General features: G+C 42.1%; 1 protein-coding gene across 5 annotated transcripts; it reads left to right on the plus strand.

Annotated features, from left to right (window-relative positions):
- The first annotated feature begins 10,593 nt into the window (after window positions 1-10,593).
- Window positions 10,594-18,449, plus strand: ncoa7a (nuclear receptor coactivator 7a). 5 transcript variants are annotated; one of them, XM_084471223.1, is made up of 7 exons: window positions 10,594-10,697; window positions 14,663-14,870; window positions 15,811-15,948; window positions 16,142-16,294; window positions 16,535-16,630; window positions 16,846-16,919; window positions 17,266-18,449. In XM_084471223.1, exons 2-7 carry the CDS (start codon window positions 14,718-14,720, stop codon window positions 17,402-17,404), a joined length of 753 nt encoding a protein of 250 aa, XP_084327349.1. In that variant the 5' UTR covers window positions 10,594-10,697; window positions 14,663-14,717; the 3' UTR covers window positions 17,405-18,449. The 5 variants fall into 5 exon arrangements, with proteins under 5 accessions (XP_084327349.1, XP_084327347.1, XP_084327348.1 ...); XM_084471221.1 differs by lacking the exon at window positions 10,594-10,697 and adding an exon at window positions 12,556-12,614; XM_084471222.1 differs by lacking the exon at window positions 10,594-10,697 and adding an exon at window positions 13,810-13,948.
- The last annotated feature ends 566 nt before the right edge of the window (window positions 18,450-19,015 follow it).

Here is a 19,015-nt window from a genome sequence, read left to right on the forward strand (position 1 = left end):
GGCCGTGGTATACGCTCATTATACCACAGTTAAGGGGCGTTGTCCGTCCCGACGCGCAGCTGAGGGGCGGCGACCCCCTTAACTGTGGTATAATGACCGTATATCACTGACTGAAGTGATCTATTGCTTTTAGAAAACGGTTACGTAAATATGGCGAAATGAAAGTCATAGACACCCTCAATTTTGAAAAAGCTAGAAAGTCGGAAAAGCATTTTTTTTAACGAATACAAAAAAGTAGTCCCTCCTGGCTGCCGGCAAAGTGTACGGCGGTTGCTATGCAACACACTGTAGCGTCCTTCAGAGAGAAGGCTAGGCTAAAGACGGTAGCTTGGTTCGCCGGCAATTTAGCCTTCTATCGAGTTCACTCGAACTCGATAGTAGGCTAAATTGCCGACCGTGTGCCTATTGCTTTACAACATTTCCACCCTCTCCAGCAATCAACATGTTTTTTAGGCTTCAGTGAACTACGCTATCGCTTTTATATATACATAAACAACAGTTAGAGTTAGGCGCAGAGTGATACTGAACTCTGTAAACTGAACGGGCGTCATAGCTGTGTGTATACGCTCAATATACAACGGTTGGGAACCAATCAGATCGCTTGATTTAGGCCCCCCGTTTTATAATTAGGCAATAGATCACGACAGGCTGTGGAATGTTCTCATTATACCACAGTTAAGGGTGTCGTCGTCCCTCTGCTGCGCGTCGGGACGGACAACGCCCCTTAACTGTGGTATAATGAGAACATTTCACTGACTGAAGTGATCTCTTGCTTTTATAAAACGGTTACGTAAGCATGGCGAAATGAAAGTCATAGACACCCTCAATGAAAACACGAGAAAGTCGAAAAAGCATTTTTTTAACGAATACAAAAATGTAGTCCCTCCTGGCTGCCTGCAAAGTGCACGGCGGTTGCTATGCAACACACTGTAGCGTCCTTCAGAGAGAAGGCTAGGCTAGAGACGGTAGCTTGGTTTGCCGGCAATTTAGCCTACTATCAAGCAGTTCACTCACCGTGAATCTCTCATGTAAAAGACGATACGATTCGTATTTAGATATATGGTAACGATACGATTCAAGAAAAGATACATGTTGATAACAAACAATTCAGTACGATTCGATTTGATGCGACTACATGCAATTTGATGCAGTTCAATAATTGATAGCATTCTGAAAAAATTCTTATCATTGTGCACATTCTTCACTCCTGGACATAATGTACACTTTACATGCATGTTCTTGCCTTTGCCTCAATGAATTAGTGCTTATATCTCCACCTTGAAAATTACAACTTTTCATCGGATTCCTCCGGACTCGCCATTTCTACTGCTTCATCGAATCTGTTTGGTGTTTGTGTGTGCGTGTGGCACGCGTATACTGGCTTGTGTGTAAAAACACTGGCTCCGATTGGCTACCATGAAACTCCAAATCCAAAATTTTGATTTTAGTTTGACCGGCGCGCTGAAAATAGGTTCGGAGTTGTCAGACATATTTTCTGTGGCATCTGATCTCAGGTCAGGTGGGCACGTCTTAGATAGTCGTGCGTCATTGAAATGGATAGGGCGTGATAGACTATGCCATCTTTGACCAATGAGAGGCTGTCATTGTTCTCAAATCAACAAGACTATCAAGTCAGAAACATTTGAGATACGAACCGATTCCTTACTTTTAAATCCGAACAATGACCGGTTCATGTCATGTTTATATCGATACAAGGCTTCACGAATCGATGTAGTCGTATCTTACAGGTTAAAAACGAATACCGATACGTATCGGATAATCTTTACACCCCTAATACCTATTGTATTTGTACTGGATATTATTTTTATTTTGACGGCCCATATATCAACCTCTGAATTTCTCATACATATATGTGTCCATGTAACTAAGGTCTCCAAAAGGGTTGGGATTCACCATAGGGGGCGCTATCATTTCGGACACATTCAAACGCTCAGCCCCCCCACCCTGAGGGCCGAAACATTCTGTAACTTGGTAAATAGGCCATACTTTGTATGTTGAACATTTTTTACCTCTTCGACCCATTATGATTGATTATGATTGTAAAATTGTAATCTTCTTAAAATTAACCATGACCCCAAATTGTACTTTGTGTAATTCCAAAACATGATCTATGAACATGTGTGATTAAATAATATTTGGCAAATTTCTAAACATTCAAAAATGGCAAACGAAATCTGAGTTCTGCATTATTCAATCCATCACAAATCCACATCACAAGGCATTTTTTTCTCTCCCTCGCTCACTCACTCACTCACTCACTCACTCACTCACTTTTCTCTCTCTCTTTCTCTGTGTGTCTCTCTTCCTCTCTCACTCTCCTTGTGGAACAGAACAACCATTTTTAGACAATAATGTGAGCATCAAAAAGTATATCTAAAGGTTGAATCCAGTTCTATCATGTCATAGATGTAACCATTTTTTGCAATAAATGGTTAAATCTATGACATGAGTGATTCCTGACTGAAGAATTGGATTCTGTCAGGAGTAAGGTCGAGTCAGGTTGAGTAACTGTAGTATATATTTACATTACATCACTTGCTCATGCTTGCATAGTTGGTGGTAGGCGGTTGTCATTGCCTTCTGGAATCACTTTCCTTATGCCGTTGAAGAGGAGACGAGAAAGTTGTGTGGCCGAGCAAGCTACAGGCATTTGGGCTCAATGCCCTTATGATAGCACAGACTATTTGAGTGTTGAATGGCGAAGAAGCCAATGGAAAGGCGGTGCAGAATGATGAATAGTGGGACCAGGCAGAATCATAGGTTCCTAATGTCAAGTTTTACACTCCGTTTCTCATATATTTTTCCTAAGGAAGACATATATTGAATTCATTTCAGATAAATGCTCGGAATTCTGTAAATGTAAAAACTAGACAAGGAATCAGCTCACGTGTTCACCTAAGCCAGGTGATCAGGAAGATCAGGAAATTGTGATGACGCTAGTCTGTGTGATCCATCTCTTTGTGTTATTTGAACACATGATATAAAGACATGACTGAAGACGTGACTTCTTGTCATTAAATTATATTTGGTTTTTGCAATAAATGGTTGAATCTTTGACATGAGTGATTCCTGACAGAACCGGATTCTGATCGTCAACAGCCCTCACAGGGCAAGTGAGGGCAAGGCATACATTACTGTGTCTTGAAACGTGAATTTATACTACTGTAAAGCTATGTGTACAGACGGAGCTCCCACTGTTTCCTGAATTACTAGGGTGTCAGGTTAGATATCTTGAGTCTAATATATGGCTCTGAGACTACATGTCACAGAACAAGTCTGATGATTACCAAAGATAGAACCCAAGCTGTAACTGGACATGCTACATGCTACATATCTTCATCTACATGAAGATATGAACCCAAACAAGCCACCTACAGTTAGTCAGAAGTACTATTACTCTGACAGCAATACCCAATGTTTCACTGGTTTAGCAGATGTAGCTGCTCTGATGTGGAAGGAGTGAGCTGTATACAGCTCCGGGGAGAGTCCACATCGCCTGCACAGTTCACAGAGCTTTGCAGAGAACCAGTGTCTCCACAGGGCTTCTCCTTTTCCGTTGAGGAACAATGGATCGTCCGGCTTTGCTTGTTTGCGCCATCTCAGATACGCCGACATGGAGGACACAAAACGTTGAGTGCAATGACGATGGGTGTGTCTCTGCTAAATCTGTCCGTTTTTGAATGTTTAAGAAAAATTGTGAACATATCAGGCTGAAAAGATAGGCCAAGCGAGCTACAGGCATTTGAGTCCATGCATCTATGGTGAAACTGAATCCCGGCCAGTCCATGTAATCGAATATAGTCATAGTGCACAGTGTCCACAAGGGGAAGCATTACACTTTATAAACATGGAAGAAAGAGCTGCAACGGAACGTGTGAGTGTGTGTATGAGTGTGTGTTGCCCCCCCCCTTTGTGTGTGTTGGGGGGGGGGGGGGCAACACACACTCATACACACACTCACACGTTCCGTTGCAGCTCTTTCTTCCATGTTTATAAAGTGTAATGCTTCCCCTTGTGGACACTGTGCACTATGACTATATTCGATTACATGGACTGGCCGGGATTCAGTTTCACTTTGGGGCTTTAAACTGGAGGGGGGGGGGTTAAACTGAACTTACACATAACCTAGTGCTGCATGGAACAACGCTGAATGCACTCCAAAAGTTAATAATGTGGTAATGGGTGATTGGATGTCATTGCAGTCAAAGACTCTTGTCCCTGATATTAAAAAAACGTTATGGGCTTATATACACTTTTGGTATATAGGAAGTCCCTGCTTGATCCTGCCTACAAGGCAACATTGACTATAGAAGCAGGCACTAGTCTGAATAAACTATAACATGAACGTGTGGAACATGTTTATCATAGACTCATAGAAAGGCCTCACATAGTCTTAGTGAGGCCTTTCCAGTACCTCGCTTTGTAGGAGCTAAGTCTGGAGAGGGGAAGTTATTTATAGGATGAGCCAATGAGGGGATGGGTATGAGGCGGTTATAGAATTAAGGAGAGTGGATTGATCCTTGCTGGAAGGGGAAGAGGTGTGTAAGGAATAAAGGAATAATGTGTGACTGCAGTATCAGTTTTATCGGTACAAGAATATGTTGAGGTCTGATGCCAATGGGGGCACTTTATGGATGTTACTCTATCCTGTGCTTTAATTTTAAACTTTTTATGTTTGTATATATCTGATGAAAGATTATTCATTGATTATTCATTTTTGGACACTTCTTGACAGCTAATTATTGGATTTAATAGAGCATGATCATGGGAAGAGACAGGCAGCTATTTATCCAGCATCTTCAATGAGACATGATGTACATGTACATCATGTTTGTACACATCAGCTAAACAAGTTTCTATAATTGTATATAAATGTATATTAACACAAGGACACATTTTTTCAAAATAATATCTGTTTAGCTCTCAGGACAAATCACTTATATTCAACTGAAGTTGATGGATAGTCATCGTCATCGTCATCCGCTTATCCGGGGTCGGGTCGCGGGGGCAGCAGCTCAAGCAGGGGGCCCCAGACTTCCCTTTCCCGGGCCGCATTGACCAGCTCTGACGGGGGGATCCCGAGGCGTTCCCAGGCCAGTGTTGAGATATAATCTCTCCACCTAGTCCTGGGTCTTCCCCGGGGTCTCCTCCCCACTGGTCGTGCCTGGAACACCTCCCAAGGGAGGCGTCCAGTGGGCATCCTTACCAGATGCCCGAACCACCTCGAGTTGATGGATAGGTCCATGTATATTCCGAAATTCACCAGCATTGAATGCTAGGATTAAGATAAAAATCTAATACAAATGTAAAACATAAAAATCAATCAGTTTGACTGATTGAGATATTGTTTCCAAATGCTGATGTCTTGTTGGGTGAAATTCCTCAAGGGTCAGGTCTAGTTTAGCGACATGATATCCTACCACTAGAGGCTGCCATATATCAATATGGTATCAGTTTCCAGTGTCTCTGCAAAACAACCACTGTATTTGATTGCATAATGTGGCAACCCGGCTCCGACAGCGCCCCTGGAAGCCCAGGCGACGGGTTGTAGAGGAAGCGTACCACCCATTTCCCCCAGATGGCGACAGTAAGGACATTGGAGCGGCTACCAATTAAGGAGATACGGAGCACCTGAGGAGCAGATGGAGAAGCAGGGCTGAAATAGGCTGCTTCTCCACTCATACAGGGCTCTCCCAGCCATGTGGCTCGCCAACGGAGAGACCGGTCCTCGTAGGTGACGGGAGTCCACCCACGAGGAATAGGGCCGTCGATTCCTCCCAGGCTTTTCGTTTTTTGGTGTTTTTTCAGTAAGAGACTTTGTTATGTTTGGAATAAATGTGCCTTTTTGGCTTTTCCCCTTTAAATTGTGTCCTGTTTGGGAGGGGGTCATCCCTATGTTCCCCGCTTTGTATGTGACCGGGGAGCGAATGTGTTTTTCGTAGGTGGAATCGGGAAGAATCATGAATATTAGTGTTATGGTGAGGGTTACGGTTATGGTGAGGGTTAGGAGTCAGCGTGTGAGTTTGCCTGTCCAATCCTAGTTCCCAGGCTGATGTATTGGTGCAGCCTTTATCACCTTTAAAAAGTAATAAAGGTTTTGCATTACAATATTTGAAAAGTTGTGACCCCTTGTATTCAAATTTGTACTAACTATTATTGCCAGACCAACTGCAAATATATGGAACATCTGTTCATTTTGGGATTTTCCAAAATGTGTTATCAACGAGCGCAAGCCAAACTGCCTCCTTACGCAATTGGATTCACCCCAACCAATCAGAGCAACAAAACAGAGCATGTGACTCATCAGTGGCAGTTCATCAATCGTGTTCATGGTCTGGTGAAAACAAGACGGCTCGCCAGTGATGACGCTCACGCTTATGCGTGTTCACGACAGTGACCGTTCATGTGCACTGCATTGGCAATCTAAAAGTTGCCAATGTAGTGCTTTGGCAACTGGTTTTCTAGAGCTGGTTTACCAGTACACAACGTTTAAAATTAAGTCGATGCCAACAGACAGTTACAACGTCAATCAATAGTAAAATATGTGATATGATGGTTGATTTTTTTATATTAGTAAAACATTCATGTTCCGCCATGTTCATGCGCATCACTAGTAAACCATACGTCACCAACTGGGCAAGTTAACAAAATCTGGCCCCAGCTGCCGAACGGAAGTATAATCATAAGAGCGTCATGAGGTGTCGTTCACGAGAGCTTTCCGACGTTGCGAAAATGTTTTCCCCATAATTCCCTACGGCGCTCCCATAGGGCGCTCCTCCATTCAGTCAACGTGTAGTCCCCACCCCATACGAGATGAATGTTTGTAATACACGTTGTGTAGGTCTGCTGGAAGTCTGACTGTGAGGAGGGCCGGACGTATATACCAGTAAATAAAACATGAATTCACAAATTGGTCTTCCAAATGCAACATCTTCACAGTTCCCACATCCACCATACAACAAACTGGAGCTCTACATGGTTCAGCTGCATGTGAAATTCTCTGGAACTCAAAACATCTTAGTTGTTTTTTTGAACAAATAGGTTCCCCCTGTAGTTGACATATGTCATCTGTAACATTCATTGGATAAATATATTCTCTAAAACAAACTAAATTTTCTAAAGACACGAGTATCTGTACTGATACTCTGACAAGACACGATCCTGTACTGATAATCTGACAAGACATGAGCACCTGTACTGATACTCTGACAGGTTAACCAGTGTACGGACGCAGGGCTGAGCATGCAGGAGGAGGGAACAGTAATTATTAACAGATTTACTTAGGTGAGATAACAAGGCCCAGGTAAAGAAGGGTCTTCCCCAACCTGAGGGTACTGCAAAGGGTCCGTTGTAAAGAAAAAAGAATGTCAATCAATGAAAATGAAACCTGACAATGGTTTTGTAAATATTATAGCTTTGTCTACATCAAATGACAGAGGATTTCCTGTAAATAGTGCCACTTTGTGCACAACATTTACATTTTACATTTAGTGCATTTAGCAGACGCTTTTATCCAAAGCGACTTACAATAAGTAAAATTGTCAGAAGAAACAGTAACAATATATCTGGATGTTCATAGAACCAAGTGCCAAGCCCTAACAATTGTTAGGTTAACCCCTTTCCCGTATACAAAGCTAGCTACGATAAGATGCTACACAATGCTAATTACTATTTTTAAATTCAACATTCAATAAGTGCGTGACATCAAGTGTAACCGCTTCATTCATCCATTCATTCCATTCCATGCCTTTATCTGTTACAAACTGGGAACTACTTCTTGAAGATTCCTTGGCTAATAATTGTATTTACTAGAAGCAGCCGCAGAGTTCCTCAAAAAGTTGGATTTTATTGTGTAAGCTCCGCTTGTGTTAGTTAAAATTATTTCTTACTTAACAGCACCATGACTTTCTATTCCTTTCCTCTGTTCATTTGATCCCTGTTATCTGTGTCGTCTGTCCTACTTATCTTAAGTTTATCACTGAGGCACTGTTCCCTGATCCATTATTCACCTAACCCTCTCACATCCACCGTACGGTCTCCTGCTGCTCAATCTCTAATCTGTCTAATGTCTCTCCATAATAGCAATGCACCTGGTGAGAGAGAGGTACTCTGGGGCTGTCCAAGCTTTTATACTGGTCCATGAATTCAAATGTGGATACCACCTTCAGCCATCTTAGCCTTATTGCCTGTTAACTACCACAGAGATAGATAAACCTTTGGAGAGCTATCTTGTGAAAGAGTGTGACTGATATTGCATGTTACCTCATTCCATGTTACCATCATTTTTTTCCTGATTTTACTGGTGATTTTTTACAACATTGACTTTTAAAATACATGTGTTAAAAATATAATTATAAGCAGGTACGTTTTACGACAATTCCTTCCATTAGTGACCTAGAATAGCGAGTTAAAGTTTAATCCACAACATGGGCTGGAATATTTTTAAAAAGGGCCTGGACATATGTATTGAGAAATCACACACTATAGACATTTTCTGTTTGACAGCCTGCGTGCAATCTTTGAATTGATTCCCTTTATACGTGACGTCCGAAACTAAAAGACAGCTATTGGATATCCAAATCAGTCCAAGTCAAGCCTCAAGTCTTTCAAGCCATGTCCAATAAATTAAAGTGGACACTTGCACATCATTTGATTACACATTTGCAATCAAATGTTTTTAGGTGATTAATAAGATGTATACTTGGCTGATTAACTAAGTTTGTGTGAAACACATTATTAAACAGACTTCAGGCAGAATGGACAAAGGATCAAATGAATCCTGAGAATATAATAATAATAATGTGATATGTGACGTTGATGTGATGTTGAGGATGCAATTTGCCTCAATATACAAGAGAACAAGAAGCAAACGTGCATCAGTGCCAGTGAAATTGTGACATCCTGGGAGTGTGTCACACCTGAAAGATGTTGAGATAATGGAACATAAGGTAGGCTTCAATGTTTAAGGCTTGATGATAACAACAACTACTATATAAGGGATAATGTATAGAATGCCGGTCATTATGGGGAAAATAAGCCCCTTCGCCCTGAAGGGGCTTATTTTAGATAATAACCGGCGACGTTCTATACATTATCCCGCTTATTACACGGCTACTTGCCAAAACGAAAAAATAACTTTACACTGTGTGTCTTTTTACAATTACCATTCGCAGTGTTGATCAGCAGAGAAATAGTCCACCAAAGACGTTGACGTCGCTTAACAACCGAATCCGCTGGGGTTGATAACTTACCGGACTACTTGTGGAGTGATACGAAAGACGTGAAAAAATCCACTTTCCTTGACAGCGGTCATTATATGCTTAGCAACTCGTCATTATTGAAAAATAATTCACCACCGGAAGTCGGGAAGGCCCATGCAAGTGAACGTGTGAGTGTTCCACAGCATTGAGAAGAGCTGTGTAATAAGTAAGGGATAATGTATAGATAATGTCATTATCGGGAAATAAGCCCCGACAGGGCGAACAGGCCACCGACACGAAGCGGAGGTGTCTTGCTTCTAGTCTTGCTGCTACAATGCTTCTACAATGCTTCTATCTATTTTTTTTATTTTATTACTAACTTTGCCTTTATTTTCTCACTTTCTAAAATGCTTCTTTTTTTTTTTTTACTTTGCCTTTATTTTCTATCTAATTTACTTTTTTTTAACTTATCTATTATTTTCTTTTATTGTATGACAATGTTTACATGTGAAGCACTTTGTGTCTGCCTTGTGTATGAAAAGTGCTATATAAATAAAGTTGCCTTGCCTTGCCTATAATGAGCACATTCCACAGCCTGTCATGATCTATTGCTTAAATATATATATATATATAGAGTGATTGTTTGTGTATACATGTCAGATCGTCGTAGTTAGTCTGCCACTGTGCTCAATGAACCTTGATATACCTTTACATCATACTATTTTTTACTCTCTTGAATTGCAGTTAGTAATTCTTCATTACAGTGCGGCTGTGCTCTGTGTTTCAATGGAGCCCATAGTGGTCCCCAGAAGTCACTGATTCACCCTAACTGACACAGCACTGTAACAGCAATTAGCCTCTCATCACATATTCAACTCTATCCTTGGTTACAGTGCCACTACTAATTATAGTTTAACAGAAGGGTGTGATAAAAGGACGTACTTAGCAGAATTTATAAAGAGATAAACACATTTTTACACACACACACACACACACACACACACACACACACACACACACACACACACACACACACACACACACACAACCTGGTTCAAACGTCGTTCTGCTGATTAGATTTGCTTTCCAGTCACATTCAACAGCTGTGGAAGGCAACATCTAGGCCTAATGTGATGGCTTAGGTGGTCCAAGAGAGAGAACAGAGTCACACTGAACACACAGGTAAACACACAGTAAACACACAGTGTGTTTACACAGTAAACACACAGGCATACCCAAAAAGCCATACTTGCCATTTACACAGAAGGTTATTGCTAAATGATCTTCAGCCATCATTGGTTTGATTTGCTGATATGGCCTCTGATCTAATCAGCTATACACTCTGAGTAGACCAGACGGCACACAGGGCCATGGCAAAGCAGTTGTCAAAGCCTATAAATAGAGACCGATTTAGTTAAAGAGGACTATAAGGAATGCCATCGCCAGTGCTCAATTGTTACTCTCCAAAGGACACAGGTGAGTGGAACACATATGAGTTATATGAGTTATTATTATCCTTGATTATTATCATAGTTATTATAATTACACCCAGTATAGGGGAACCTTGCCGTATGATGACAATTACTTCCTACAAAGCCAGCAGTACTTTTTCGTCCATACAGATGTTAGATCACAAAACAGGATCTGGACACTTATTTCTTCTCTCATGCTTGTTTTTATATTCCAGCTGCCACCAGTCCAACGACACACTATGACAACTTATTACCAATCACAACCATCATCCAACTGACCCAACAAACACAAAGGACAGAGGCAATTATCGGCACAAAAATGGCCACAAAAATACTAGAAAAAAAAAAACTAGATAGATTCAGAAAACAGTTTGTATACATTACACACTCACAATAGGGTTATATGTAATAACTTTAACATAAAACATTAGTCATGTCAAACAACACAATTTTGACTTTTCTCGACCCAGACACTTCACTTTTAACTTTACTTGAACTATGCCTCGGTCATGAACTTTGTTGTTTTATCATTTAGACATGTACATTGTTGACAAGCATGATCACGGAAAAACACACGCACATAAACACATAGAGGCTATCATGCACACATGCAGTCTACAGCATCCAAGCATGTGTGGGTAATGATTACATAATCCCAGTGTTATTAAAGCCAGGGTAGGCCATTTATTTAGAAGCTTTTTTTGTCATATTCGTTGAGATTCTGTCCACCTTCCGACTGGTCTGTAATAAACCTGTCTAATCGTTTAATATGGCCAAATTCAATTATTGGATGGCCTTACTGTCTGTCTAACTACATACCCGGTTACCTGCAAGCATTCTGCCCATGCACTCATTGGGCATTACCAATGTCTTCCACAAAGCTTGGCAAACCTATTGCTATTGCTTTGGAGAATTTTCTCATTGATACCTTCAAAAACTAGTTTAGTCTGGCTGAATTCTCCAAATTACAGACCCCATCTCTAATTACAAATTAACTCATTCTGCATCAGTTGTATTGGTTGTATTGTGTAGGAGATTACATAGTTACAGTAATGCTGTGTTATTAGTTAGTTCAATGGCCTTTTTGGATATCAAAGTTTGTCTTCAAATCAAACATCTATAAGTGTTCTGCATTCCACTTGAAAGATTCAAATTAAGTTAAACCCTTTATACATCTTTGTGTGTGCAGGCCTTTGTGTGTGTGTCATTAAACATCCCCTGAATTGCTTCCACATGGCATCTTTGTCTGTGTGCTTGTGCATGTTTGGGTTCAGGTCTTCACTTCTGTGCACGTTTATGAGTTGCGTCATTCATTGGGCAATATCCTGGCAGTGTGTGGGCACTTTTTCTTCCTGTGCAACCTGATACTCTAGGCCAGGCATGCCGGGGCAGGACTTGAAGAGAAGTGAGAATCAGAGGAGTTGGGAAATGTCTTTAAGCTCTGCCCCCTGCAAAAGCTGAGAGCACAGCTACTGTGTATAATAAAAGCCAGCTATACATGGCCATGGACACACGGCTTGTGGGAAAGAGTCTGTGTATATTCGTGTTTCAAAGGAAGGTTCCTCTGCCTGGGAAATCTGTTTTGAATGATGAAATATGTATGAATGTGGCCAATTAAAATACTCAATCTGTGCAGTCATGTACAGATTCAACCCAAGCCTGAATATGCATGCACATGTATAGTATATATACACATGTGCACAGTGCATGCATATTCAAGCTTACTTACTTACGTATTCTTGTGTTTGTTTAGTAAGATGGTCTGTTTCTTAAGCCTGCTGGACATTGGGTCATATTGATCTGCCTAGGTCTCTTGTGAAACAAAACACTGGCCTCACACTGACCTCTCCGGCACCTGCCAATCATAATCTTGAAGAATGATATCGGAACACAAGCAAATCAAACACACCCTGTGTTTTAGGTGTGTATTCTCATTTGTATATTATATGATTTGTTTTGCGCAATATTTCTCCTGATTGTGCTCAGAACTGTCCTCCGTACTTTGAATCTTTGAATTTTAGAAATCGCACATGAATGAATGACAATACCAAATGAGATGTATGCACAGCGTTTGGCTGATTTCACCGTAATGCAAATACAGGCTGTATTTGACCTACTCCTGCTGCCGCGACAGCAGACAGAGAACTCAGTGGTGCTGTTTGAGCACTGGCACCGCTGATTGGCCATGGCAGGCGTCAATAGTCAACAGTGAAGCACTGATTGGCAGATATGAGTTCATCTCAAGATGTCAGATTGATACATCACAAGAAAGAGAAAGAAAAAGGAGATAAGAAAAGACAGATAAGGGAAGAACGGCATAGAAAGACAGACAAAAAAGAAAAAGACAAAGAAAAAAGAACAAGGTAGGAGACTAGGAGAAAGGACATTGGGAGATTTAAGATTTAAGAAAGACAAAGACAACAAAGAAGGAGAGAAGGGAAGGCAGAAGGAAAGGGACGATGCTGTCAGGGAGGTCAAGGGGAGGTCACCAGCAGCGTAACCAGAGCAGCAGAGGTGAGCTGAAGACACACAGACAGACAGACAGCCAGGCCGACGGACGGACGGACGGCTGGACATTATGTATCAAAGAAAACAGGCCGGCTGTCACTTGATGGCTGGACAGATAGACAAGCAGACAGACACAGACAGAAAGATGAGGTGGCTGGACATGGATGGGCCGAGAGACAGATGGACAGGCGGACGGGCTGACAGACACACGCAGACACACACAAGCCGAGCCTAATGACTTTGGCGGGGTCGTTTCACCTTGCCCTGACACTAACTCCCTGAACTGTCCTGCGAGCCCTGGGTTAATGTTTCACTAGCATTGACATCTAGGCCCAGTTGGGAAATACTCTTGCTTGCACTGCTCACATGCATGCTGGCCATGTGGGAGAGAGAGAGAGAGAGAGAGAGAGAGAGAGAGAGAGAGAGAGAGAGAGAGAGAGAGAGAGAGAGAGAGAGAGAGAGAGAGAGAGAGAGAGAGAGAGGGGTATAGGGGTCGGGGGACTGGTGGGGGTTACGGTGAGGTGAATGGTCAAGGGGCTTATATCTGCAGCCTCAGGTATAAAATGCAGCACATGTCTGCAGCTCAACGTAGACATGCTGCCCCGGCATTGAGCTACCATCTCCCTCTCTCTCTCTCTCTGTCTCTCTCTAACTCTCTCTCCTTGGTATACTATTTGCTCCCGTCCTCACCTCAATTCAACCCGGTTCCGTTCCACAGACCATGGGAGTTGCCTACAGTGTTGGAGAGTGAGTACCAGGAATGAAAGAGTTTAGCCGGAGGGGTAGGGAGGAAGTGTGTGGGCGTGTGTGTGTGTGTGTGTGTGTGTGTGTGTGTGTATGTGTGTGTGTGTGTGTGTGTGTGTGTTTTCCGGGTAACTGATTAACTATTAGAATACTGGAACTCAAACTGGACCGTTTAGGAAGTACTCCCTTTGCTTTCCCTTTTTTTCTCCTTGACTTCATTGGAGAAAATAATACAGGTAATTGTTGTACCCGGGAATGAACAGATGCAAGTACTTGTTCCGAAGTTTCAGGAGAGACACATTTTGTCATTTGGCTTTTGATGCTGGTTTTTGATGTGTTATTGACTTGTATTGATGTAAAGTCTTAGTTATATAACCGTCAAAGCACAATAGAACCTTCATAAACAGGTTCCTCTTGCTTACTTCTCCTGTTTAAACTCGCCCCAAAAGTAGGCTGAAACTCAATCCCATTGGCATTATATCAAATTCAATTATGTTGATGAAAAAGTAAACCGAGAAAAATAGTTTTCCAAAATTTCTCAACTGTCAGGGCTTGGTTGTATTTACCCAGTGTATGGATGAAAATAGCGATTTTATCGACACAAATTCAAAATGATAGGCAAAAATGTTGTATTTATGTACAGTGTGTATGTGCTGCATTTGTTTGTTGCACCATTTGCCAACAGCAAGTCTTAATCTACGCATTCTGTCTCCGTAGGGTTGACCACCACTACACCTTCTTTGTCCAGTCAAAAAATCAAAAAAGTCAAAAAATGAACACTAAAGACAAGAAAAAGGCCCGCCGGCCTCGTTACGTTGTTGGGGATAAGAACAACAACCGCTACCTGGTGCTGGAGAAAGATAAGGTCAACGCCATCAACCAGCTCCTTATCAAGAATGACTCACCTGCTGCCAACAACTGGCAGGTGAGCAAGACATGCACTGCTGCTTCCCCTGCCAAACAACTGCCTCTCCTGTCCAACTACAGCCTCTCCTGTCCAACTACAGCCTCTTCTGTCCAACTACTGCATCCCCTGTCCAACTACTGTATTCCTAGTCCAAATAGTCTCTCTCTCTCTCTCTCTCTCTCTCTCTCTCTCTCTCTCTCTCTCTCTCTCTACATTTATATTTAGGGCATTTAGCAGACACTTTTATCCAAAGAGACTTACAATAAGTACATTTGTCAGAAGGAGAAACAATATATCGCTGTCTCTCTCTCTCTCTCTCTCGCTCTCTTTCTCTCGACATATTAATGAGACGCCAGTATAATATCCCTGCACTCCGAGCTTAGCCAGAGCTGCAGCATGCTTGGCTGCGTGCCACCAGTTGTGGGAAATCATGCCCTCTCTATATATGGACATACTCTTCCCCTTGCATCTCTGGCAGAGTGTCTTTCTTTTCTTGAAAAGGGAAACCTACTCGCATATTATAAGGGAAGAGACGGACACAGGTTTATAAGCACATGTAAATCTAACCAGGATTAGGAGTGGGCAAGAGAGCGAGAGAGGAACCATGCGGCCAACATTGGAGAACATCAGAGTTCTGTATTTTGCCACTAATTGCACAGAGCCGTATGTGCAGGTAGGGCATTATTTGGAAAATGTATTCTTGCTTACATTTATTTTTTCTAACTTTCATTAGGATATATATTTATTATTTTTATTTTTATTATTGTTCTCATTCATCATTCATTCACCGATGAATAATTCTCAAAACTGTCTTTTGATGGTGATGGTTTCAAGACAACAGCTCCTGGTCACCCTCTCTCTTTTGTTTAATCAGCGTATATTGAGCAGTGTAACACATCCCAAACAGTGGAAAGCTGTGGATGGAGAGTGATGCGCATGTGTTTTTGTCCGCCTGCAGATCATCACTGTGCATGACTCCAAGCGGAGGAAGAGTTTGTGCAGCTCGGTGGACTCGGAGGTGGGGGAGTCTGATGACGATCTCCTGCCTGTCTTGTGTGACCACAGCCATCTGCTGGATGACCAGCACCTAGAGAGGGTATGTCTCTTGTTACACTTCCCCTAGCCCCTCCACAGAGTGCTGCTCGGTTGTATAACGGCTCATTAGGCTGCACGCTTTTGGCTTTTATTACCTTAACGTAGCGTTTGCAGCTTCCAGCCGCGTGTGAGACACTCTGAATGACGCGTGTGCGGTACGGTGAGGGATTGAATTCTTGGGCTTGTGTTGACAGATTGCCGTTCACATGCCGGTCAGGACCAAGGGCTACAATTGGCAGTTGGCATACAGCTCCGTCGTCCATGGAACCAGTCTGAAAACACTGTACAGAAACATGGCTGGCCTGGATAACCCCGTCATGCTGGTCATCAAAGACATGCAAAACAAGGTTGGCCTCTCACCCTGCTTTGTGTCAAAGACCGCAGACCACCACCCGACCGTTTTGTTCAATCCATTGTGTACTTTGCTGTAATCCTATGTGCTATTTTCACTTCCCTCCTCTTTTTCATTCCAACTTTTATTTTGATGAATGAATATGTATGCATTGTTCATGTGTGCACTTTACTGTTCCTCTCATTGTTGCTGTGTTGGTATTATTATTCTAACGTGTGTATCATTTGTCCTTTAGGTGTTTGGAGCCTTTTCCACGGAGCCTTTCAGAGTCAGTGACAGTTGCTATGGCACAGGAGAAACATTTCTTTACAGCTTCAGTCCCGATTTCAAAGTAAGTAGACAAGAGTGAAAGAGAAAGGTTATGCACTGTCTAACTGGTGGTGTGCGGGCGTTAGCAAACACCGAAGGCTGGGTCGGATGGACACACACAGACCCAGATTTAAAGAAAGTACCATTGATGAAAGATTGATTTCGGTAGTCAGATGGTTGCAGACCAGTTTATATTTTATACATATTTTAAGTCTGTGTATTACTATTTTTACCCAGGCCTACCGGTGGACTGGTGAAAACTCTTACTTTGTGAGAGGACACCTGGATTCTCTGCAGATTGGGGGAGGAGCGTAAGTTACCTGGCCTACCGCCAACCAACCTTTAGCCTCAAAGCGCCCCTATATTACCACCAGGTTTGAGTGCACCATTTAGAAATATTCCCTACCCTGAGACTTTGGGGAAGTGGGATCTAGATGGATGATGGATAGATCAGAGATAAGATAATAAGATGTAAACGGTTTGCAAAAGCTAATCACCCTAAAACCTGCTGGTAAAATAGGGGTCCTTTCAAAAGGCAAAGTAGCAAAGAAATACTTTTCAAGTCATTACAAAACCATTCACAATCATCTCTTTAAATATACCACTTGACACCTTCATGACAACGTCTAACCGTGCCATTCTGTTGTTGGCCTGCAGGGGGGGCTTTGGCCTGTGGCTGGACGCTGACTTGTACCGCGGGGCAAGCCAATCCTGTCCCACCTTCCACAACCCACCGCTCTCCACGCAGCAAGACTTTGTCGTACAAGACCTGGAAGTTTGGACCCTGCGGAACTAGAAAGGGGGACACAGCGTAAGCGAGAAGAACCGAGGAAAATAAGCAAACCCCAAAGTGGTCTTGCCCTTGAGCTGAGCTCATCAACTAAGGTCCGTGCGTCGGTCACCCCAGGAGGGTTCAGCCATGTGTGTCGCTAGTTAGAGCCGTAGCTATCGAAACAGTATGTGCAGGATGCCATCCCATTTAAAAAAAAAAACAACTGCACGGGTGCATCTTGTTGACCTGCCTTTTACACAACACTACGCAAGGCTTAGCTTCACTGACGCTGGTTTGATCCCTGGGTTGTTGTTTCCTCTCGCTTCAGAGATCCATAGGTTTGTGGTGTGTTTGTGGTGCGGAGCTTTATGCACGACTTGCTGCACTACACGCATGGGGCTACAGTATCAGTAGCCCTGATCTAAGGTCCAGACTGTTTAGCAGAATTAACCGCTGAATGCTGAGGGAGAAGTGCTACTCTGGATAAGAATCGGTTATGTAGCCGACAGAAACTTCCCTTTCTTCAGTCATCAACTATACGCCATAACATGCAATTGACTTGTGTTGAATGATTGAATTTTGTGTGTTTTACCGGTCTAACCTCTAGAAAATATACTTGGCACATCAATGGTTGCTGTTGGACAGGATAACACAAGTGACCATTGTATTTTGATTGTGTCCCATTGATGAATTGAGTTAAGGCCACAATTGCGGGGGAACTAATACTCAGGAGACATAGATAACAGGATGACACAATGTACCATTGTGTACAGTTTATAGGACCACGGGATCAATTTCCCATCTGGGATTAATAATTAATCAATAGATCCATTTTGATATTGAAGAAAACGTTGCACATTAAAACTGTACCTTTGTTTTATGTGATAGCTCAAATTGTTTTTATATTTGTGTACTCTTTTCCATCAGTTTTTTTATGTACTTTGGACAGATCTCGAACCTAAGGAAGATGAAAATTATGTAATTGCCTGAACTTGTTTAAATCTTGTGTAAGACAATGCCGGCACTGTCTATGTCCTGCTGCCAAACTTTCATTAAAATCGAATGATACTTTGAGAAAACTTTCATTTTGCAAATCCCAACTCAATTTTGGTCACACTTTAAAACCATAATGTGTATTTCCATTTCAATGATATGATTGTTTACTTCCATCACACCATGAAATCTCAAAGCCTCGCGGACATATGGGAAGAATCACAACCACAGAGTGTTCCTGTGGTGTTCTGCAATGATGGCCTCCAAGAATCTTCACGATTGAGGAAATGTAAGAAGTGGTCCACAGCCCCCTGTTAGGAATCTTTGTAAACCATGCAACAATCAGTCCACTATTTGCATATACATTGCTCATATTCCCCAGGCTAAAGGACTTCACATTTTTAGTAAGCACACTTTTTAAGAATGGCATCTATCCTTACTGTAATGTATGGCTTTCGTGGTTTGTTTTAATTAGCCAGGGTATGGTTAACTTGACTTGACTTGACTTGGGCAAAAAAAAAAGAAAAATCTTCCACATTAAATACAGGAGATAACATTAATATGTAAGTACACTAACAATCCTCAATAATAATGTATAAAAACTGTTGGCTATTTGCCGCTCCCTTGTGGCCATATGATGTT

Source organism: Micromesistius poutassou (genome assembly GCF_964030765.1).
Source record: "Micromesistius poutassou genome assembly, chromosome: 8".
NCBI lineage: Eukaryota > Metazoa > Chordata > Actinopteri > Gadiformes > Gadidae > Micromesistius > Micromesistius poutassou.